The 25,113-nt window shown below is 41.5% G+C and overlaps 1 protein-coding gene across 2 annotated transcripts in view; it reads right to left on the bottom strand.

The window, feature by feature from the left end:
- The window catches only part of LRCH1 (leucine rich repeats and calponin homology domain containing 1), a 210,059-nt gene that overhangs the window by 101,624 nt on the left and 83,322 nt on the right, over window positions 1–25,113 (bottom strand). Inside the window, exons 1-2 of one of the 2 annotated variants that reach the window (XM_065901937.1) lie at window positions 17,675–17,714; window positions 3,652–3,796 (exon numbers count right to left, since the gene is read on the bottom strand). In XM_065901937.1, coding sequence (XP_065758009.1) covers window positions 3,652–3,796; window positions 17,675–17,699 — 170 coding nt within the window. In that variant the 5' untranslated portion in view covers window positions 17,700–17,714. Of the gene's footprint in view, window positions 1–3,651; window positions 3,797–17,674; window positions 17,715–25,113 lie in introns of those variants that run through there. The other variant, XM_065901936.1, reaches the window with a different exon arrangement.

The following is a 25,113-nucleotide window of genomic DNA, read 5'->3' as shown; positions in this document are numbered from 1 at the left end:
TTACCAGTGGGAGAGGGAACAGGGGAGGGGCAATAAAGGAATAGAAGATTCAGAGGTACCAACTATCGGGTTGGCCAAAAAGTTCATTCAGGCTCTTCTGCACTATCTTACGGGGAAACCCAAATGAACTTCTTGGCCAACCCAATATTACGTATAAAATAAATAAGCATGATTTCCCCAGTGGTCCAGTGGTTGAGACTCCAAGCTCCCAATGCAGGGGGCATGGGTTCAATCCCTAGTCAAGAAACTTTTAAAAATAAAATAAAAAAGCTATGAGGATATACTGCACCACAAAGGAAATAAAGCCAATATTTTATAATAACTATAAACGGAGCATAACCTTTAAAAATTGTGTCTCACTATGTTGTACACATGTAACATCTAATACTGTGCATCTACTATACTTCAACTAAAAAATAATCACTCAATTAGATGACTATTAAAAAAGAGCTTTTTTCACTGGCATAATATTCAATTTGTAATTATCACACACACACACACACACAAAAACCTGGATTGAAAGGGGATCAGCAGCTCTCCCACAAAGCAGTACTTTTTGCAGCATCCTGAGCACCTTGCCTCTTCTCCTACTAAGTGGATTGGCAGCTTCTCTCTGAAGGCCAGGAGTCAACAGAATTCTACCATGCCTCTTCACCACACCCATTCATTTTATTTTGTTGACTTAAGTTTTCATGAGAAAGACACGAAAAGGCCACAGCGCCCAACCCTGGTTGTTGTGAAGGGGACATCTGTCATGATCACAGACAAGCACAACATTCTAAATTCCTTCTGGTTACCAGCTGCCTTCCGAGTCGGGGTGGTGGGGGCTGGGAGTGGAGATGGTAGCTTGAAGACAGGAAGAGCTCACACAGACAACACCGCTATCATGGGATGGGATTACTCAACATCTCTTAGAAGACTACAATTTACTAGATGCCACTGGCATTTTCTAGATACTACTGTATTACACATTTATAGATAAACAGATGTGACAGCCACCCACGATTTCACAAGCTACAAATAAACCATTTAGGCAAATTTAACATTCTACCTCAAATCACTCCCACAAAGAAAAAACTCAGCTCCAAGGGTCTTATTCCTAGAATTTGCATTTCAAAAATCTAATAATCAAACAAGAGTTAAAGGCCTTATAAATAAATAAAAAAGATGACCATCTCCTGCTCACATTAAAAATTGCTCTAGGTTGCTATTTTAGGTTACATTCTTAAAGTAAATGTGATAGAAGTCACTAAAGATAATCACATATATATATATAGCACCAGATTTTCAAAGATTTTAGAGGAGACACATACATTTTTCATATACCTTGACATATTAAGAGTATCTCTGAAAAGTAAGAGATATGTTTTTTCTTAATTTCCTCCATTTATTTATCAATTCCTTTGAAGAGTTATGATTCAACACTAGAGAATATGTCTTAAAAGATGGTAATATTAAAGTAGGAAATGTGAGCAAAGAAAACCAAAACAAAATAAAATGACCAATATAAATGATTCCTGGGTTGCAAAGATCCCCTGGAGAAGGAAATGGCAACCCACTTCAGTATTCTCGCTTGGAGAATCCCATGGACAGAGGAGCCTGATGGGCTACAGTCTATGGGGTTGCAAGAGTCGGACACGACTTAGTGACTAAACCACCACCATATAAATGGGACCAAAATTAGAGAAATTAAATCAAATGAGAAATGAAACCATTACAAGAAGAAAATAAAGTTTAAAAAGTTAGGTGCTTAATGACCCCTTTATTTCATTCCTTTCTTTTATCTGGAAATACATCACAAAACTCTGTTTACTATATGCCAAACACAACTTCAACGATTAACAGTTACAATAAATTCTCTCTGTTCTTAATTGAAAGACTCCTGAGATTCATATTCCAATATAGTCTTTCTACCATCTGAGAACAGTAACATTATTCTGCCTTCAACTAGCCTCAATATAAAAACCATCCTATGAAAAATAATTTTATTACTGCTTTTAAAGCAAAATATAAATGCTGAGATTAGATTCCCTAGTATTTGTAGAATTTTATAGTTCATATCATGCCAGAAGAAATACATCATCTATACCCCAAGGTTTCCCAGTGTATATATATATATTTAATACAAAGTTAAACCTATTTACTTGTTGCAAGCAGGTTGCTGGAAGTGAAAGTATCAGGAGTAGGTAAGTAACATAAACAGACCAACTACATAAGCTCTTGTGTTATTTCCCCTATGTGGGCTGGGACTAAAGACATGTTTTAGGGAGATAAGCCATATCTATAGACATCACTATGCTGGCTCCATCAGGCAATTCCAGGTAATTAATATTTTGCTGAAGCAGAAACGGCATGAATGGCTGTTACACAAGAAAACTCAAATGAACTAGAAACCTGGAAAAAATGAAAGTTGGCTCTGCTCAGCCTCTAGTAGTAATAATAATAATAGCCTACATCTTATTTACCAGAAATGAAATAAAGGCCACTTAAAAACATGACTAAGATTTATTTTTCACTCCCAAGGGAAAAGATATACAGTCCTAATGAAGTGCAAAGGAAACCCATTTTTTACAACAAAGAAAGCTGCAGAAGACTTCTAACTATCAGTGGTAAACCAAACCAAACAAATAAAAACCCTAAAATATAAATGACATTTTTGGCTACATAAATTAATACTATACCTGGTTTACTGGGAATCTTGCACTTTGCAGGTGGGCATATTTGTTACACAGCATAAACCCTGCTAGTCAGGTGCTATCCTTTGCACAGTAAGATAATGCAACTGACAAGAGGGATGTCTATTCAGGCTTGAACTCTGCAACTTTGTTTTTTTTTGTTTTTTTTTTGTTTTTTGTTTTTTTTTTGCAACTTTGTTTTAATAGTTAGAGACAGATTTGATAAAACAGCTCCCCCTCTCTCCTGACATCCCAGATGTGAGTCAGGATTTAAGTATCCAGGAGTCAAAAATCAGGTCAGAAAAGCTGACAGTCCCAGCAGGAAAAGTCTAAAAGCCGGGTCTTAAAACTCTTAGTTTTCTTAACTTCAGGGCTACTCAGTACATTAATAGGTTACACTGTGTTGAGCTTAATCAGAGTCAATACAGACCACTGACCCAAACTCAGCAAACACTGACCTAATTTAATGGGCTAAAGACAGCAAAGTCATATCTTGCTAGAGTGGCTCAGTGTTCCTCCTCAACTTTCTCCAGTGACCTACGGTGAACAGGTTCAGTCAATTCTGGGTGGCAAATCCCCGTGGTTCCAATAACCTCCAAAACCAGTAAGGCCCTAATTTGCCTCAACCATCAATCCTTTCTCACTTCCTTCAGCCCTCCTCCTCCAAAATCTACCTCAATATCTGAAGAAAATAGACCAACAACCTTCCAAGTATCAAACAGACAAAAAGTATAAATGATCCTGCATCAATTATCTTAAGAAGCCAAAACATCTTGCTCTATTGACACTGAGAAGTCAAGCACCAAAAACAATATTAACGGCACTGCAAACATATTATAAAAGAGATTTCTTCAATAATCTTCATGTGATCTATTTCAAAGTGTGATCAGAAAAGATCAGAGAAAAAAAAATTGACAGAAATGCAAGCAATCTTTTTTTTTTAATTAAATTTGATTACCTAAAGGTGTCAACCTACCTTAAGTTTAAGTAAGTCAGCATCTGTAGATTAATGATGGCCTCCGGAATGACTCTGATACAATTATGATACAGATTAAGAATTTCCAGTGATACAAAATGGCACAATTCCATTGGAACTTCAACCAGTCTGTTTTTAGATAAATCTAAGAGAAAAGGAAAGAATATTTTGTCAATAAATCTTCAACATAATCCAACACAATCTTTTCAACTATCAATACCTTTTCTTTAACACATTTTAAAATAAATATTATAATCTAAATTTAGATCAACATTATTCCTTGTACCACTGTTACTACAAAGTTGTGATTCCCATTTCCTAGCATTATAGCCCAATTCATATGGAAAAACAAAAATACTACTGAAACAGTTTTAGCTCTCTACATCAGTTTGTAAATTCAGGCCAGGTATAGGGTAACTGAATCAATATGTACTTTTTTCTCCATCTGAAAATGGTTTCTCCCCCAAATGAGTATGTAAATCAAATCCTTTAATATCTGAATACACGTGTTTGCCTTAATATTTAAACTATTTAATTCAATTTTGCATTCATAACATATTGTCTCTCAGAACATGTCTTTTATACCTTTTCCAAACAAACGCATAGTAGATACTAAACAAGTATTTCATTCACTAGAATTACTGCGTACCTACAATGTACTAGAAAGATAACTCTCTTGTCTGTTAAGGATGGATACCGTGTCTGCTGCATGATCTGCAGTAAAACTGGCTCCCTTGGCCAAAGACAGTAACAACGGGGACTTCTCTGGTGGTCCCCGAGCTGAGGCTCCACGCTCCCAACGCAGGGGGCCCGGGTTCCAGCCCTGGTCAGCGAACGAGACCCCACATGCCGCAACTAAGAGTTCACATGCTGAACTAAGACTCCATGAAGCCAAATAAATAAATGAATAAGTAAAGAAAAATTTAAAATAAAGAGTAATAATGGTCTACACAGTAATATAAACATACAATTGACAGTATCAGCATCTCGACAATAAAAATACGGAATCGTCCTTAACGTCCAAAGCTAGGAGTGGTGTACACGACTGTAAAACGCCATAGAGCACGGAATACAAAAAAGAGCTGCCACTCTTGAAAACAGTAACTCAGCAACACCAAATCACCTCGCCCTTAGTTAGGCAGGACTTAATCAGTATGAACTGAAGATGTTCAGTAAATAATATTTCAGATTTACTGAAGGAATCACACTACATGTTGTGTGTACTCATGAAACACAAACCAAAAATCTACCTCCCCAACTGACCTTCCAGTAGGCAAACACATAAATAAACAGAAGCAGGTTAGATGCCTTCAGAGGAAGAAATCTGGGAAAACTTTAAGGGACAACTCTGATCGTATTTAAACCATTTAAAACCATGTGATAGGAAGGAAAGTTTTCAAATTCTTATTTAAACAGTAACAGATGATATTGATATCATCATCTAACAAAAAAGTACACAACAAGGAAACTATATATGAATCTCCTTTCTAAATGCGTGTGAATCTAAATTTAAAATGAGTCAACAGAATTAAACACTTACCTAAAAAGAGTAACATACTAGGATCAAGTGGGATTCATTCTAGAAACATAAGTATTTTCTAAATTAAACATGTCATCAAATAAAGAGTGAAACACGAAATAGTATATGATCATCTCTCCTCTTAACTTCTTTCTTTCCCTTCTCCTATGATTCACATTACAATAAACATCTTTTAAGGTTTCTGAGAGTTTCAATAGGAAAGTCACATGCAAAACTATTAGCTGTCCAGGATCTGGCCTACAGGCTCACCCTAATCCTTTAACTGAGCTATTTTGGATTTTTCCAATTCTTTCTTTTGAGAGTATTACTGATTATAAATAAAGTTATAAGGTGTTGACAGTGGGCACATGAATGCCCAGCCTACAATGAACAGACCAAATGAACAGACCTCCATGTCCACTGAGTTAGTGAGAATTTACCTATGTAACATGCCTTTATCATCCTGGGTTTGGGTTCCAGTTTCTGCGTTAATAGGGAAGAAATAACAAAACCTCCAGGGAGCTTAGACTCTTTCAATCCCTATAGAGAAACAGTTGCCTAGCTTAAATTAAAACAAAACTGAAATACAGAAAAACCACAAGTTTTCCTTTCCTATTTGTTTAGATTCACTATCCAGATGATAAATTATTGATGGATTCATCAACATTTACCAAGTACATGATTTCTGCAGAAAAGAAAAACACTGAGGACTACTTTCTTTAAAGTTTATAATTTGATAGATAAAAGGAGGCAAGCCCTCAACCATAAGGTAAAAGGTTCTAATTGGGCTAAAAAAACAAAAAGATATAAAGAGGTAAAATCCGGGCGGATTTGTTATCACCCCTTGAGCACTCCCACTGAGCCAGACACCATATCTGGAGCTTTGAGTCTAGTAACTCATTTAAACCAATGCAAAGAGCACCACCAACCTACAAATGAGGAAACTAGGCTCAGAAAGCTTCTGTGACTTGCCCAAAGCCACAGGCATCAGTAACCATATTCACACCTAAGTATGTCTAACTCCAAGGCTGACCGAGTTTCCCACAAGGGCCCACCCTTTCTCCTTGAAGTAATGGCCAGATCATGTATCCCACAGCTAGATTATTAGGAAGATATGGCGATTAAATCTTCACTGCATTTTTATTTGTCCACAATACAGTAAAAATCAAGTCAACATGTTCTGTGTAAAAACCCAGAGGACAAGAAAGTTAGAAACATTACGTTCAAAACAGAAAGCACTGAAAAGAACGTCACCTGATGGACTAAATTCCGGAAGTGGTTAAAGGAAACTCAGTAAGTAGAAACTGGCTTAAATTGCCAATTACCCTAATCTTACATAAATACTCTGTTTCACTGAAGAGTTTAGAATGAGTTTTCAAATACATCACTTACTTTTTCCTGCTTGGGTCTGAATATCATCTAATTCTCAACTAACTTTCTTATTGGAAGAAAGAGGAACAACAACCAAACAAAGAAACAGGTTAGCTTTCCTATGATTTACTGAGGCTCCTGAAGACATTATTTTGTACCCTTGGGCACCCATTAACTCACCATGGGAAAGATGCCCAGAAAGGCTGGGAAAGTCAGTCTGGATTAAGACATTTTGACTATGATAATCCAGAGTGGGTAATCTGATTATAAACAATGGGGGGGAAATGTCATACAAATTTGTTAGAAAATTTTCCTGTCAGCTGAAAGCAAAGAAATAAAACATGGTCTGATCCCTCTTTAAAAACAAAACAAAGAACCAAAACCAAACAAACAAAAACAAAACACACAAGAAGGAAGAAGAGAAAGAAATCTAGGATTTAGCTGTAATTAAAGTCGTGGGCAGACAGTTCAGGGTGCCCACACAGACGTGCGTGACTCTTGCAGGGCAGATCCTTGCTGGAGGCAGAGAGAACCTAACCAGGAGTCGGGCAGTTGTAGTAATAATTACAGACAGACGGGAAGAATAAGACTTCACAGGTAACAGGCAAGTGTTAAGAACGCAACTTGTATCTTTATTTTGAAATACAACCCAAACCAGGTTGGGCAAATGAATCAGGAGCTGTGAGAAGTCCAGTAAGTTCTGAATGACAGAAAAATGTCAGTTCTTAAACTCGAGATAAACAGGGATGAAGAATCTGTGTTTATTTTTCTTGTGTGCTGCTCTAACTCTGTTATAAATACATGGAGCTATGAATGAAGCCACTTATGAAATCTTTTCCTAAATAGAATTATCTTCCTAGTATTTCTCAACCGCGTTAGTATACTGGGATCACTTAGAAGGCTTTTAAAAATCCTAAAACCTGGGGTCCATGGCCAGAAGTATCAGGGTGTGATTCGGGCATCCCTGGATGGCTAGTTGATCCCCACTATCCCTTTATTTTCAGACTTTATTTTCTTGGGTTCCAGAATCACTGCAGGTGGTGACTGCAGTCATGAAATTAAAAGACGCTTGCTCCTTGGAAGACAAGCTATAAAAAACCTAGACAGCGTAATAAAAAGCAGAGACATTACTTTTCCAACAAAGGTCCGTCTAGTCAAAGCTATGGTTTTTCCAGTAGTCATGTATGGATGTGAGAACTGGACCATAAAGAAAGCTGAGCACCGAAGAACTGATGCTTTTGAACTGTGGAGTTGGAGAAGACTCTTTAGAGTCCCTTGGACTGCAAGGAGATCAAACAGTCAATCCTGAAGGAAATCAACTCTGAATATTCATTGGAAGGACTGATGCTGAAGCTGAAGCTCCAATACTTTGGCGACCTGATGCAAAGAGCCGACTCATTAGAAAAGACCCTGACTCTGGGAAAGACTTCCCAGGTGGCTCAGATGGTAAAGCATCTGACTACAATGTGGGAGACCCAGGTTCGATCCCTGTGTTGGGAAGTTCCCCTAGAGAAGGAAATGGCAACCTACTCCAGCAATCTTGCCTAGAAAATCCCATGGTTGGAGGAACATGGTAGGCTACAGTCCATGGGGTTGCAAAGAGTTGGACATGACTGAGTGAATTCACTTTTCACTTTCACTTTCTTGGAAAAATTGAAGGCAGAGGCAACGACAGAGGATGAGATAGTTGGATGGCATCACTGACTCGATGGACACGAGTTTGAGCAACCTCCGGGAGATGGTGAAGGACAGGGAGGCCTGGCGTGCTGCAGTCCATGGGGTCGCAAAGAGTCAGACACGACTGAGCAACTGAGGAATCCCAAGGGAAATGCACGTGCCCCACCCTCTCAGCTTCCTATCTAAACCAAGACCCACCAACAGATGGCGCTCTCCAGGGGCAAGCAGCTGGGTCTGGGAAGAGTCTGATTTAGAAAAAACCACATCGATTCAGCTTGATTAGATTCTTAGTCTAAATTCCAGCTCAACTAGTTCCGGATATGATTGGAGCAACAAAAATCCGATCTGCAACGGAGTTTTACATATCATCAGTTGGCTATGATCATAGAAAATCAGGTTTTTCCCCTTGTTGAATCTTCACCATAACGTAGGAAAGCAAGTGCGGTGATCACTCCCCAGCGTGTGTGGATCCTGAGGCCCAGAGAGGTTATGTAACTTGCCTCAGGACACAGAGCTAGTAGGTAGCAGAGGCAAGAAATAAACCAGCAGGCAAGACACCAAAGGCTGGTTCCCAAACGTCGCTGATTCAGCCTCGCAGGACTGCAGTTAGGGAAAGTCAGTTGTTCTTGTGGGGAATCTCTAATTTTAAAAATAATAATAAAAACAGATCCATTTTTTTCTTTAAAAAAAAAAAATCCATTTCTGATACCTGGTGAGGAGGCATGAAGTGATGTCAAAGTTCTGGACTAGCAGTAAGTGGTCTTTGACCAGGTCCTAATATCTTCTCCAGTGAGATAAGCCTGCGTCATCAGGGCCTGGTTGCCCATCGCGAGCTGGATTCAGCCCATCCTTGCTGGAAACCGGCCCAGGGGCCTCGCCTTGCCCTGGGGAGCGGGGTCGACTGCAGCTCTGGGCAAACAGCCGGGGCAGCAAACCGGAACCCCAGAACCACGTCCTCCCTGCGTCCGCTTCTTAATTGAAGCGTTCACATGAGAGCAGGGCAGCCAGAAATAAAACAATAAGTTTCGCCTTGGCCAAAACAAGCTCTGCGAAACCCTAAAATAAAGTAGCCGAATGAATAAAAATAAGCAGAGGAGCGTAGGAAAACAGTCAATGGAATCTGGTGTGCAGTCAGCACCCTCGGAGGCACGGTGTTGTTTTTGTATAAAAAAAGGAAAGTGCTGCCTTGGGAGGGGCTGGATGACCCCCCCACACACGCCGGCCGCACCCCTCCAACAACAACATCCTGAGTTATCAGCCACCACAGCCACGAGCAGAAGGCTGACAGACCAGGACAGCTGGGAACCTCATTTGCAACGTCTGTGCTTTCTGGTCTGAAGGAAAGGCCTGTTGGAGTCCAATCATGCCCAGGTCCAGAAAAACCAAACGATCCATCTTTTAAGCTGAAGAGTAAATATGTGAGCATGGCTTCCCAGGTGGCACTAGTGGTGAAGAATCTGCCTGCCAATGCAGGAGACGCAAGAGACACGAGTTTGATCCCTGGGTTGGGAAGATCCCCTGGAGAAGGGAATGGGCAACCCACTCCAGAATTCTTGCCTGGAAAATTCCATGGGCAGAGGAGCCTGGTGGGTTACAGTCCATGGGGGTCGCAAAGAGTTGGGCACGACTGACAGACTGAACACGAGGAACAGGAATGGAGGTTTAATTTTGGCACATTAGCACCTATCATGATGCCTCAACAACTGGGTGAATGTGTGTCCTTCACACATAAATCTAACTCCCTGACCCACAGACAAGCATGCGGGACCCACTGTCTTCCTAATACTGAAGGGACCCTCTGGGCTAGGCCATCTTCGCCCTCTTGCTCAGCCCCTCGCTGGGTCCACAGTTCAGGGACAATCCTTGGATGGAAGGATAGTCTAGGGCCACTTGCCCTGTCTGGACAATCCGTATCCATTCTCCCCTAGGCAGGCAGGGGTCTCTCTAGAAGAATCTCAGCTATATCCTTCTCTAAAGAACCAGTGCACAGTGTCCCAGGGGTCTAATCACGCCTCCTTCCCCACTCCAGCACAGACACCCCACCCGGCCCCACGATTCAGCACCCACAGCCCACTCCCCAGACTCCTGCACACTTGGGAGTGCCCTGGAGTAAGACCTGCTGCAGGCAGTGAAGCAGAGCCCATGGGCTGCCTCATTCTTGACTCTGGAGATGAGACCACATATCACCTCCAGGGTTAAACAGGCAGAGCTAGTAAACGGATTCATGAAAGTTTTGAGTGAGTCAGTCAAGGTCTCAGGCTACATCTCTAAGAGATCAATTAAAAAAAAATATCTTGTCAAAACACTAGAGAATTGTTAAACAATTCCTCCGTATGAACCATGAAGTTTTCCCTGATTATCTGCTTAAAACGTCAGCCTGTCTGTCTTACCTCCCCTTCCTCCGTTCCACATTTTCCTTTCTGTCTTAGCGCTTGGATAGCCTTCTAACATAGCATACCACTTATTCATGTATTTTGGTTGTTCACTTTCTCTCTTTCTCAACCAGAATGTAAGTTCTGTGAAGGCTGGGATCTTTGCATTGTTCACTGGTATACAGTAAGAGTTTAATAAATATTCATTGAATGAAGGCAGTAGGAAAAGAGATTCTTAGGTCAGACAGCTTGAGCTCAAACCCTGATTCCACCACTTACTGTGTGCACTTGGAAATGATTACTTAATTTCTCTATGCCTCAGTTTCTTCACCTGTAAAATGAGGATAGTACTAGTTTTGGCTTTGCTGAGTTACTGGAAGGATTAAATGAGATGATACACACAAATCTTTACAGCAGCATCCACACAGAGGGAGGGACTCTAAGAATAGTCTCTGTCATTATGTTAGCTAATGCTGGGTTCCGAATACAGTATTCCTAGCAAGAAAAAATGGCCTGGGCTGGAAAGGAGTTTAAAATCTAGCCGACAAGCACAAGAAGTACCCCATATGTACAAACGCTTCATAACAATAAATCAGAGATGAAACAATAGAAAAAACAATGGTGCATTATGAGTGAAAAATTTGTAAGTTAGTTTGAACATTACCCTTCCCAAGCAGAAGAAGGAAATAAGAAATAGAAGCTAGTTTTGGTAAATGCCAAAAAAAATATGACAGATCCAGACTCTTGGTCTGGTGAATTTATTAACAGTGGATATCTATTTAAGCCCACAGAATACTGAAGAGGTAATTACATATGAGGGTTTCCCAAGCAGTGCTAGTGGTAAAGAACCCACCTGCCAATGCGGAAGACATAAGAGATGCAGGTTTGATCCCTGGTTGGGGAAGATCCCCTGGAGGAGGGCATGGCAACCCTCTCCAGTATTTCTGCCTGGAGAATCCCTATGGAAAGAGGAGCCCGGTGGGCTATAGTCCATGGGGTCACAAAGAGTCAGACACGACTGAAATGACTCAGCACACATGCACAACCTTTTATAGAACAAATGCATTGTTGAAATGTTGATAGTAAAAATTGATTTCTTTATGGTACCTCTCCTATCCAAAGCATTACCAAAAAAATTATGAAATAAAATTGTAAAAGACCACCATAGATAGAATTGGTGGGGGCAAGGTTTCTGTCCCAAAGCATAATCATTTTACTTAATCTCTAAAAAGCTCACTCAGAGGCTGTTTACTCTTCAACAGAATTCTAACAAATGATATTATTGCCTCTTTAGCACCACTGCGTTTTAGAAGCAACAAATAGATTCTACAAAGAAAAGCAGTCATAAGAAAGTGTGCTTCTAACAACAACAACAAAAAAAAATTAACGGAGTAAAATATACATGCACATTTTAAAATTTAAGTATTTTAAACTTAAAAATTATAAATGTAATGGTCAAAACCCTTCTAAATATTATAGCACAATGTAGTTTTAGCAGCAAAATAATACTCTCAATGTTGAATAATCTGGGACTAGTTAACACACTTGAAAATTAAACTAACTTTAAAATGTTCAAGACAGCAGGGCAGTGTCTATTTTTTTTAAATATTTTCATGTAAAAGTACTCAAAACAAAACATCTTAAATGGTTACAGCTTCTGTGAAATGACCCATTCCCTAGTGATTCTGTTTAGCTAATGAATCATTTCCCACTTCCTTTAAGAGAATTTTGGCTCTGAGACATAATAAAAACAGCTCATCTTTAAAATGAGAAATACCAATTTAAAGGGAAAACACTAATTTTCTTATGAAACATGAATGCTTTAAGTAGCATTACTGCAATAGTCAAAAGGTAGAATTAATTCAAATCTTCACCAAGGGATGAATGGAAAAGCAAAATGCGGCTATACATACAAAGGAACAGTATTCAACTTTTAAAAGGGAGGAAAGTTTGCCACATGCTACCACATCGGCAATCCCTGAGATTATGCTAAGTGAAATAAGCCAGTCACCAAAAGACAAATACTGTATGACTCCATTTAGACAAGGTTCCTAAAGGAGTCAAACTCAGACAGAAAGTAGAATGACGATTGCCAAAAGCTGGGGAAAGGCAGAATTGTGTGGTAGGGATAGAGTTTCAGTCTTGCAAGGTAAAAAGAGCTCTGTGGATGGATGATGGTGATGGTAAACACCATCATGGATGTACTCACTGCCACTGAAGTGGACAATTAAACACGGTAAATTTCATGTGACATGTTGTTATTACAATTAAAAAAAAAATGAATGCTTTTAAAACTGATCCCAAAATACAAACATTGTCCTGAAACCTGAAATTCCCCAGAATAACAGAAATTACTAAGCCTACCAGGTGGGAGCACAAGGAAAAGGGACAGCTCTGGGGTCTCTCCCAGGGACAGACAGCACATCCCCGCTATAAATGCTATTAGCGCGTGGGAGCTCAGTCATGTCCGACTCTGGGGCCCCAGGGACCACCATCTGCCAGCCTTCTCTGGCCATGGGACTCCAGACAAGAATACTGGAGTGGGTCGCCAAGTCCTCCCCCAGGGGAGCTTCCCAACCCAGGGACTGATGACCAAGTCCCACTAACTCAGCAGTCACCTTACCTAGCAGTGTCCTCTAGCTCTATCCATTGGTCTACATAGACAGACACCCTCACTCATCACAGGACCAACCACTGAACCTGATGGATACACCTGGACCTCATAAACGCTGGAAAGAAGAGTGAACTGCAGTGCCTGGAACTCAACAGATGACAGCTCAGAAAGAAATAAATTAGGGCATGGCTTCTGCTTTAACAAGCTCGCAGAGCAGAAAGGAACAGAGACACAGAGCCTGATGGTTAAACTCTGGGCAGACATGAGGAGAAGAGACGCAGTCACAGACTTTCCCAGGAATGGGATTCTCCAGGGTGCAGGGGAGCCCAAGGGAGACACAGCAAGGGGCTCTGGGGAGCAGGAGACAGCGTGGGCCAGGCCCCCGGCAGGTCAGACTCGGGGCAGTTGCTCAGGTGCTGTGAGGACACCTTGGGTTCTCTGGAAAGGCAAGGGGGAGAACAGAATCTCTGGAACTTTCCCTGGGAGGTTCTGGAGCTCAAGGGGCCCTTCGGTAAAGCACATGATTGCTGCTGGACTAAAGCTGAGCGGCTGATGACAATCACTCACCAGCCAGCCTCTGTCACACGGTAACTGCAGGAAAACCAGTTACTAGTGGTTAAGGGATCTGACAAGTGCTGCAAGATGAGTAACGCGGGGATGCAAAGAAGGTGAGTCCCAAGGGCCCTCATGGATCAAACTCACATGATTATAGTGGAGTTAAAGGAGAGGACGAGCAGGGAGCAGGGAGGAACACGGAGCAGCCCCCCGTGAACTCCACGGCCTCAGCCTGGCTGGAACTCACAGTCATTCCAGGTTCACTACCAAGAACGAAACAATGCACTGCTGTGACTTGACTACATAAATATCAAAACTTACAACCATAAAAGAAGTGTTACCTGGTGGAAAGAAAGCCCTTTATAATAAAAAAGATCTCCTCATAAATTTTTTCCAGAATTTTTACATTTGTTAGCTTTAGAAATCAAATATACTGTAAAAGAGTCTGTGTGTGTGTGTGTGCTCAGTCGTGAATGTCAGATGACCATAATCACCAATAATTAGATGATGGGATGATATTATTATTTAATATTTTCTTGGCCATGCAACACAGCTTCTGGGATCTTAGTTCCTCGACCAGGGATCAAACCTGTGCCCCCTGCATTGGAAGCGCAGTCTTAACCACTGGACTGCCAGGGAAGTCCCAGATTATTTTACTATAAAGTTTAAAAATAGCAAATAAAAACATTAAGAAAGTTAACATTACCCCCACCAAAAGGAGAGAGGATGGAATGCTTTTCTGGTTAATCAGCCCTTTCACATATATTATTGATTTGGTCTCTCATTAAAAGGAACCCTTTTAGAGGCAAATCAAATATCATTTTTTACAGTGCTATAAATAATCTCAGGGATGAGACCATGTAAGATCTTTATCAAAGATAAAATTATTGACCTTCCAAGAGACTTTCTAAATGGCAACAAAAAGGAAAAAAAAACACCATTTAGTACATTTTTAAAGAGTTCTAAGGTAAAGAAATGAATTTTTCCTTTTATTAATTCTAAAGTACAGGTCTACTAGCCAGATAATAAATTATTCAAGTTCCCCAAATACTGTGTTAAACATCAAGTAGAGTGTGGGTAATAGCCATCACTTTAAAACAGAAATCATACAGAATTCAAAGTTTGTATCATATGGTGTCAATTTTATCAATGGTGATTAATCTCAAATGCAGCAAAATTTTAAAAGCTATCCACAAGTCATGAGCCAGTTTCACCATATTGCTTACAAGGTCAAAGAAGGAATCATTACCACAAACTTTATTTTTGACAAAAAAAACCTTAAAGATATCGCCAGTGATGTTTTTAAGTAGATATGATTCAGATAATCTACAGTTACTATAATATTTAAATGCAATATTCTATAAGAAAGCCAATCTTATGTACCAGTCCATTTGAAAATCCATACTCACTTCCTTATACATAATAGAAATACTCTTTTTTTTAATCACTAATGACATTTTATGTGTACAAAAATGTTCAGAGCAGCTATTTTCACGTATTTCTTTGAAAATAGATACAGTGTTTGGGGGAATTTTAAATTCACTTTTGTTATCTTTTAGATAAAACAAAACCTTGAAGTTTCAGATGAAGCCTATAGTTTTAAGAGAGGGAAACAGACAATTTATTGTGCTTTTCTGTTTCAGAAAGCTTCTTCTTGACAGAACCACTCAAAAAATACTTTTGAGCACCTGTGCCAGGAATAGTTCTGCATGGTGGGCAAACAGCAGTGAACACTGGCAAAATTCCTGCCCTCCAGAGCTTATATTCTAGAGCGGTGATCTACACAAAAGTAACAGGGATCATATATAGCATGTTAGATGGTGGTTCGTGCTAAAGAGAACAATAAAGTAGAATAAGGAGAAAGGAAGCATGAGGCAGGGGACTGCAAATTTGAACAGGATGATCAGGAAGAATTCACAAATAAAGTGACTGAGCGAACAGCTGAAGGAATGAAGACAGGAAGCCATGGGAACATCCAGGAGAGGCACCTTTTCCAGGATGAACAGCGAACGGAAGAGAGCTAAGGTAGGAGAAGCGGGGCATACGGCAGGGACAGCAGGGAACCCAGTGGGGCTCACGAGGGTGATGATCTTCAGAAGGCAGGGCTGGCAGCCTTCCACGGGGACATGGACGGTTCCTCTCCAGGAGAGGAGAGAAGGCAGCCGACTGAGGCACAGATGCAGATATCTGAGTGGACGGGGTGGTGGGCGGCCACTGAAGTCCAGTAAAGACTGCCGCCAACCCCAGCTGGGAGGGAAGGAGCAGGAGATGTTCAAGGTTTTAGGAGAGGTGAAGTATGAACCAGTCAATAGGAGAGAGGGAAAGTGGCCAAACCAGACAAATGCAGAGTGCGTGCCGGGCGATTTGAAGGCTGGCCATGAGCTGAGAGGGCGGTGGCTGGGACGGCCACGGTGCGAGCAGATGCCTGAGAGAAGGGGCACACTCCCTCTGGCCGTGTCCAACCTTAGCGCCTTTGCCTACCAAAAAACTCGTCTAGAAACGAAAAAACAGTACTGACTTATCATCTGTAGCTCTGATCCCATAATACAAGTGAGGGATCTAAGCGAGGAGAGTCAAGGAAAGCCCCAATAGGTGAGCTTACTCAGCAGTAAGTCCCAGATGCTGGCAGGGGTGAGCGAGGAGGTAGGGGGCAGTCCCAAGGCTAAACGGCATCTTCCCTAAGCCTGCCCGCCGCAAGGAAGACCAGCCACACTCAATCTGTCATTTGTAGGAGGTCTCTATAAGCTGGGCACATTATGCAGCTAGTGTATAGAGCGACATGAACTTAGGACTCAATTCATAACCTCAAGTATAGAGTCCAACAGGGGAGGAAGAGAAATCAAAGAAAAACGTACAATGAAAATGTACAATACATACACAAGATCTGTATTTATCAGTATGGTTAAATACCAACTTATCTGATAGGCTGAGAAAGACTTCAGAGAGGCATTGACCCGTAAGCTGAGTCTCTGGACGGTGTCTGGGAGACCGCTGGGGGCAGAACGGATAATTCACTCCTGACTAACAGGCGCTGCCCAGGTGAAGAAAGGAGGGATGGGGTAGCTCGCCGAGGAACTGTCACTGGCATCACGGCTTTGGTACATGAGGTTGATGCTCAGCAGGCATGCATGGGAACAGCAGTTAGAGAGAGTGGACAAAAAATCCAGGTGAGAAATGAGAAGGGCCCGGAGTAAGGTGAAGTCATCTGCAATGGAAGAATGAACATCACCATCATAACCATCATCACGAGGGAATGGATCAAGGAGAATTTAAGAGGTAGAACTGGCAGAGCTTAGTGATCTGTTAAGTATAAAAAGTAGAGAGAAAGAAAAGCTGAGGGCATCTTGAGGTCTCTGGCTTGGGGAAATGCCCGGAAGCATGCTACTTGAAAAGGAATGCAGGGAGGAAAAACTAGATTTGTGGCCAATGGTGGGAGAGGAGAGCCATTGGTGAGTTTAGTTTTCGATACACCGATTTAATGTTATCTATGGAGCAAGCAAGTAGAGTGGTCTGTTGGCCATGAGATTTTGGGTCTGGAGCCCATGATACAGGTTTTGGTTAAAATGTAGATTGGAAGATATCAGCATGTAAATAAGGGGTTCATATATGACATCATCCTAGGAAAAACATGAAAACTGAGGAAAGAAAATGAGCCAGTAAAGGACTTTCCAGTAGCTGCCTCCATAAAGTCAATGCCTTGCTCTTTCCCATCACAGCTTCTTGAAACCTAAAGGCTGGGTCCCATGGCCCAAGGGCCATGATGAATTCTGGAACCCAGACTTACGCAACCAAAATCCAGTGTTATTTCCACTACGTATTATTACACAGTTCAGTGATAATGATGGTTTTGTACTGACACCTTGACCAAGCGTGTGTAACATGATGACAGCATCTAATTGCTGTATTATCACTCACTTTTTAGGAAGTAATCAGGATCCATGCTTTAGAAATGAGTATCCTTTCAGTTATACTCAGTCACGATCAATTCCTGAAACAACAAAAATACTGTAGGCTACACACCAAGGGAATTGAGAAGTCTGACTCCTTCCAGAAACACTTCCTTGGGCAATTTTTTTTTCTTAATGCTAAAATATAAAACAAAGCACGAACTGTCTACAAAGTGCCTGATTTCCAATTTTTAAAGTTCACATTTAGCTAGGGCAGCACTGATAAGAAAGGCATTTTTGTGACAGTGTCTGAATATAGTATATTCCATATTCCATAAAAACGGAGTTTTTAAGTCTAGAAATAGTTTGTTTCAGATGGTTTCTGTATCCTTTTTTACAGACCTAGCTGGAAACTTCTTGCTGAACTAAAAAGTAATAAGATTGTTGATAATAAAACAGAAACTGTTTCACATGATCACTTATTAGCAACTATAATAGAAATACAGTTTACATTACTTAAGAAAGTATGTTAAATATGTTAAACTGGTATATTATTTTCCAATATATGGTTTCTGAAAGACTTAAATGTAAACAACACGCTTATTTTCTTGTGACTTCTCTTTCTCCTCTCATTTTGGTCACATGATTTACTTCATCTGGCATTCAGGCATAACAAACAATTGTTGCTCACATCTAATTTTTAAAGCAAGAGTTTTTATCAAAGGTTCTGAAAAGAGCTAGTGTGCATTTAATAGATTCAGAAGTCTACCCTCTCTAACTCTCTTGAATTATGCCTTAAACTTGATGACAAAATAGATTTTATCTTTTCACTATTAATGGCTTTGCAAACAATTTGAAATTCAGATCTGAGAGAATCCTTTTGTCCTCCTGAAGTTCAAACCACCCGTTAGCCCCATGCTATAGTGGACACTAAAATGATGTAAAATATCCAGCGTTTGCAATGAGAATGCTCTAGTCTTCACACTGAGTCAGTGAGCAAAAACTGCCTCATCTAAACATTTGTCTAAGTCCACCACACATATGGCACTCGTTCCGACCAGCACACTCAGACCCTGCCAGTACCACAAGTCACCATGACCACTAATCATTACTCAGCACTTGCTGTCTCCCAGGCACATCAAGTGTTTTCTATGAACTTATCATCTCATAAAAACCTCACAGAAAAAAACATAATTCAAAAAGATACATGCACCTCAGTGTTCATACCAGAGCTATTTACAGTAACCAGGACATGGAAGCAACCTAAATGTCCATCCACAGGGGAATGGAAAGAAGATGTGGTGCATATATAACGGAATATCCCTCAGCCACAAAAAGGGACAAAACTGGGTCATCTGTAGGGATGAGGATGGATCTAGAGACTGTCGTACAGAGTGAAGTAAGCCAGAAAGAGAACAACAACACACATATGTGGAACCTAGAAAAATAGTGTAGATGATCTTATGTGTGAAGCAGAAAGAGAGACACAGACCCAGAAAACCAAAATGTGGATACCACGGGGGAGAGGACGGCCGGGAGGGACTGTGAGGTTGAGAAAGACGCAGACACACTGCTGACACTAGGTACACAGCAGATGACTACGGAGAACATATTGCAGAGCGCGGGGAACCGCACCTGACGCACGGCGGTGATTTGGTGAGAGTGAAATCTAAAGGGAGGGGATGTATGCATGTGGTTGATTCATTAAACTAACAACACCGCAAACCAAGTATCCTCCAAAAAATGTAATTTAAGGGAAACGTTTAATGGGGATGTAGGGACAGTACATAGGGATAGAGACAGGGCTACCTACTAGCAGATAAAGAAACTGAGGCAGAAAGAAGTAAAATAACTTGACCTGTAACACACAGCTACAAAGCTGTGAATTTACTTCACGTCACTGAATGGTATATTGAACAGTGGTTAAAATGGTCAACTCTGTATTATGTAATATTTTACCCCCAACATCAAATATTATTTAAAAAAGAATAAATATCCAAACTTGACTCCTCATACCAAAATAAATTCCAGATAGATTGAAATTTTAGCAAGAAAAAGAAACAATAAAAGTACTAGAAAAAAAAAAGTTGCAAAGCTAGGATTCAGAGTCCAGGCTCCATGCTAATGGTCTTCCACAAATTGCTATTTTGCAGATAAAAACTACCCAAAGTGCTATTTTAAAGACCACCCTGATCATCACCAAATTAAGTTTCATAATCACTCAATAGCACTGCATGGCTTGCTGGAAATTACAATGCTTTGGGCAGGTCTACCTCCTGTTGAGGAGCAAACCTCAACACAAGGTTGGAAGCCACCTTTTATAAAGCCTCAAAATTGTATCAAGTTGTTGGTCATGGAGGCAGTTTCTCAGTGAGAGTACTGCAAGGGAGAACCCACTTTTGAAACCTGTAGTTTAGGAGGAAGTGTTTGCTATGGAAAGGATGCAGAAAATAATCACACTCGTGTTTTAAGAAACCACACGCATACAGCGGAGAACAAACACAATTACAGTTTTCCAAAATACCTCAGAGTTGAAAGCTTGCAAAAAGCCTCAAAACTTGACTGCAGATCTAAAATAGAGTTCAGAGAGAGGAAGAAAGGGAACAGATCCTGGTGTTGAGGTCTCCCAGTGGCCTTTGGACAGAAAGATTCCCAAACTTAGGGAGCAGAACTGGAAGGCAGCCACAGAAAACCGGAGAAAACCAGAACTCCCCAAAGCTTGCAGTTTCAGAGTGAAGTTCATAAAAGTCTTCTGTAAAGAACTGCCCATCTCATTTATCTTACCATGTTTCAAATACTGAGTTAATTAGAACTTTCTCATCATTGTTCTGAGTATCAGTTCAACAGCACTTGACAAAGGAAGGAAAGTCAAAACGCTCCTCTCCCCATGCTTCAAAGCCTCAGTGCTGAGTATACTTTCCATTTGACAATGTGGTCCTTTCCCACTCCCAACTCCTTAATGTACACAGAAGCTGAGCAGGGAACAAATGAATGCGAAAATAGAACAGACTTCTGGGTGGAGTTCTCATCAAACGGTGGGGCTCCAGTGAGGCAGTATTAGACAAACTGGTCATCTTATGATGACTGGAGTGCAAGATAACACAAAATACATGTCCACAGGATTAACAAAAATAGCAAGTGAGCTACGAAAAGTAAGACAGACATGGGCTACAGGTCCTGAGAAGACAGTTGTCATCACACTGCTTTATTAAATGGGGAAAGATGTCTTTTTGTTCCTATAGAAGATCCTATCCTGGTCTCCCAGTTTGCAGTTCAGCTCATTGATTTTACCACAGGTTCAAAAGCCACAAGAAGCTCTGCACTGTAGCCTTTGGCCGTTTTTTGTGTCCATAGTTTACCAGGAACATTGCATTACATTTCTTGAGAAAACTCAATGAGATATATTTACTTTCTGGTGTTCGGGGATATTTAATGGAGGCCACTGACATGTCCAAAATGAATAAACATTCAAAACGTTTTGTAAACACTGTTGTTCAGTTGCTAAGTCATGTCCAACTCATTGTGACCCCATGGACTGTAGCACGCCAGGCTCCTCTGTCCTCCACTATCTCGCGCAGGTTGCTCAAGTTCATGTCCATTGAGTCAGTGATGCTATCTAACCATCTCTTTCTCTGCCTTCTGTGTCTCCTTTTGCCTTTAATCTTTCCAGCATCAGGGTCTTTTCCAATGAGTCAGCTCTTCACATCAGGTGGCCAAAGTGTTGGAGCTCAACTTCAGCATCAGTCCTTCCAATGAATATTCAGGCTTGATTTCCTTCAGGATTAACTGGTTTGATCTTGCAGTGCAAGGGGCTCTCAAGAGTCTTCATTACTCTATGAGTAATCCAGTGGGTATATTCAGTGATGTTCAGTGGAATCAGTAACACTAGGTATTGTCTGTCACTACCCGACATTTTCTGTCACATGGGTTGGACAGCCAATAGGGGGCTGGCTGCAGCATAAAACAAGAGTCACGCTGTTCATGCAGGTTTGCCCCATCACGGCATTGCACCTGAAGGTGACAGCAGCTGGACACGGTGTATCACGAAGCTGACGCTCCATGTCGCACGTGGCCCACCACGCCGCACGTGGCCCACCATGCCAGATGCCCCCATGGCCTGAGCATGTGGAGACCCGCGTCTTAGATGTACCCTGACCCTCTATTTCCTGTAAACCATATTCTTTCCGATGTGTGATTTTGAGGAACGGAAGGTTTTCAGGTATGTGTGTATCAAGCTTTTACTGAGATCCTGGCATGGTGATTCGGTCCATGGACACTGAAAGAGAAAATAATGTGGGTACTTCAAAGATATCACATGAGTCTCAAAACTACAAATGAAAAGGAAAACCCAGAAAAAAGAATTATTAATAGAATTAGCCCTTCAAAATAAGCTACTGTAGAAATGACCCACAACCATAGGGCATGGGTAGCCAGGAACGGTATTGGCAGTTCCCGTTGGAAAGGAGAAAGGACGCTGCATCCTTCTAGACCTTTGCCGTGTGTGTGTGTGAGTGTGTGTGTGTGTGTGTGTATACACGTGCCTACACTAATGGAAGGTGGACCAGGTTGAGAAGGAGGAAGAAGGGGAGAGGAATACTGGGAAAACAGTATGACAGGCAGCAATCTAACTATACAACGGATCACTGGACAAACTCTGCCTCTCACTCCTCTGCTCCCCAGCTCTGCCTCTTACATGTTACAGGACTTGCAAGGTTCATTCAATCCTCTGGGCCTCAATCTCCCCATCTGTCAAATAAAAATCCAGCCTTATCTAAAGCTCCATGATAAAAGCAGAGTCAGAAATAGAACCATCCCTTCTCACTACCTTACTTTCCAGAAAGATGGACCTGTCATTACATTTACAAACACCAGTATAGGAAGAAGCATGCTGAAATCCAAAACGCTACCTTCAAATTTCACATATACACATATACTTTCAGATACGGGCCTGTTGAGTTGAACTGAATCTTTGCAACTGGCCAAGAGAAACTATTATTATTTCTACTTTCCCCTTTTTCCAAATAGTATGTGTACAAACTCACATCAATCATATCCGATTCTTTGTAATCTTATGGACCGTAGACCACCCCCCCGCCCTGGCTCCTCTGTCCATGGGATTCTCCAGGCAAGAACACTGGAGTGGGTTGCCATCCCCTCCTCCAGGGGATCTTCCTGACCCAGGGATGGAACCTGTGTCTCTTACAACTTCTGCGTTGGCAGGCATGTTCTTTACCCCTAGCAGCACCTGGGAACCACTCCAAATAGTATATTTACAAGTAAATGACAGAATCAAAACCCAAACCTAAGCCCATCTGACTCCAAATGCAAGGCTTATTCCATTTTACCACATGTCCATATAAAAGATGTGTGAGATAGATGAAAACTCCCAACCAATTCCTCAAGCATTAATCTGAAGAACACATATGAAGAAATTAAAGGAAGTACTGCTACCAAAACACAAGTCCCTGCACCCAACACACGGTGGGGCCAAACAGCCCTAAAACATGGGGAAGCCGGGTGAGCTGGAGGGCCTCAGGGAGAAGGCAGGGTCCGCCCTCACCTCCCTCTCCAGCTCACGACCACCACTCGGCTGGAGTCTGATCCCCCCTCACTGTGGTTTCTCCACCGCTGGGTGTTAGCGGTCGGGACCCACTACGGTACAGGACCAGTAACGGTGGATCGCTGACAGCTGGCTGCCAGTGGGCGGGGACCACCACTGGGTCCTGGCTGGACCCACTACCCCGTAATGGTGCGGAGTAATGAGGTCCACTGGAGGAGGGAATGGCCAACCCCCCGGTATTCTGGCTGTGAGAACGCATGAACGGTATGATGAGGCAAAAGAGAAACGACACAGGAAGATGAGCCCTCCAGGTCAGAAGGTGTCCAATGTGCTGCTTGGGAAGAGCAGAAGGCAACTGCTAATAGCTCCAGAAAGAATGAAGCGGCTGAGCCAAAACGGAAGCGACACTCAGCTGTGGATGTGTCTGGTGGTGATCTGAAAAAACTCCGGGAGGTGGTGAAGGACAGGGAAACCTGGCGTGCTGCAGGCCATGGGGTCGCAGAGAGTCAGACACGACCGAGCAGCTGAACAACGATGCACAGCAATGGCTGCATGCTGAGGGCTGCGCTTGCCCCGCTCCATCACGATAAGCCGTGTGTTATCTAATTTACAATAAAACAGAAAGTCAGGATATTACCATCACTTTCACTTTTGTTTTGGGGGGGATTTCTTTTTTTCTCTTTTTTGGCATAAACCCACTTACAGGAGCACTCGAATAATGAAAGAAAACAAAGAAAAGCAAGAGTCATTATTGATTTTGTATGTAACACGTGCTCTTTTCCATTCATGTCAGAAAACAAAAAGGGCTAAAACTTATCTAATAAAAATTGAGTCTAACATCACATGGTTTGGCAGTCATTATCAAGGTTGCCAGGCTTAAAACGAAATTAAGTAGAAACTAACCAACAAGCAAAGGAAACGACTACTTTACAACTCCTTGAATTACCCAGGAAATTTCTCAGTACAAGACCATGTATTAAGCACAGTGGAAGACTATAATGATGAAAAATTATTAAAACGTAGCCTTTTGAGTTCATCACCCATTTCCCAATTGCAATTTAACTCAATTCAATCTGTATTTAATAAAAGCTGACTCTGTGCCAGACCCTACCCAGTAGGTCTATCAAAACAACAGAATAGGACTTGGCACATTATGGGATGGCCCCATCTTCAGTATGACCCAATATGGCCCTTGTCAGGCTTCGGAAATTAAAACCTTCCACCTTCCACTTAGAGTAGCTATCACCAATCCTTTCACCCATCTATCCACCCATACATTACTCATCCGACAAATACTTCTGTTGCCTATGCTGTGCCCTAGGGATTTAAAGACGGACACTCACTGTTCCAGCTCTCAGGTATTTCCAGTCCAAAGAAAATGACCTCAAAAGAGAATGAACCATAACAGCTCGATGAGTTTAAAACACGTCCTGCATTGCAGAGCCATGTTCGTAACAGCACTGTTCACAAGAGCCAACAGGTGGAAGCAGCCCAAGTGTCCATCAACAGAGGATAAACGATACACCGTATATGCATACAATGGAATACCATCCAGCCTTAGAAAGGAAATTCCAACACACGTTGCAACTTGAATGAACCTGAAGGACAATGTGCTAAGTAACAACAGCCTGACTCAGAAAGACAACTACTATGTGATTCCGCTCATGAGACGTACTCAGAGTCATCAAGTTCATAGCAACATAAAGCAGAATAATAGGAAAGTGGGTAGCTGGGTAGCTTAACGGGTACAGAGTTTCAGATTTTGAGATAGGAGCCCTGTGGGTGGATGTGGCTGCTCAACAAGGTCAGTGTGCCTACCATCACTAAACTGTATGTTTAAAAATGGTTGAGGTAGTAAAGTCTATGTATATTTTCTCACAATTAAAAATAAAAACATGTTCCCTCAT

The sequence above is a fragment of the Muntiacus reevesi genome, chromosome 11, assembly GCF_963930625.1.
Source record: "Muntiacus reevesi chromosome 11, mMunRee1.1, whole genome shotgun sequence".
NCBI lineage: Eukaryota > Metazoa > Chordata > Mammalia > Artiodactyla > Cervidae > Muntiacus > Muntiacus reevesi.
The sequence above is the reverse complement of the archived record's forward strand: the minus strand, read 5'-3'. Positions and strand labels throughout refer to the sequence as shown.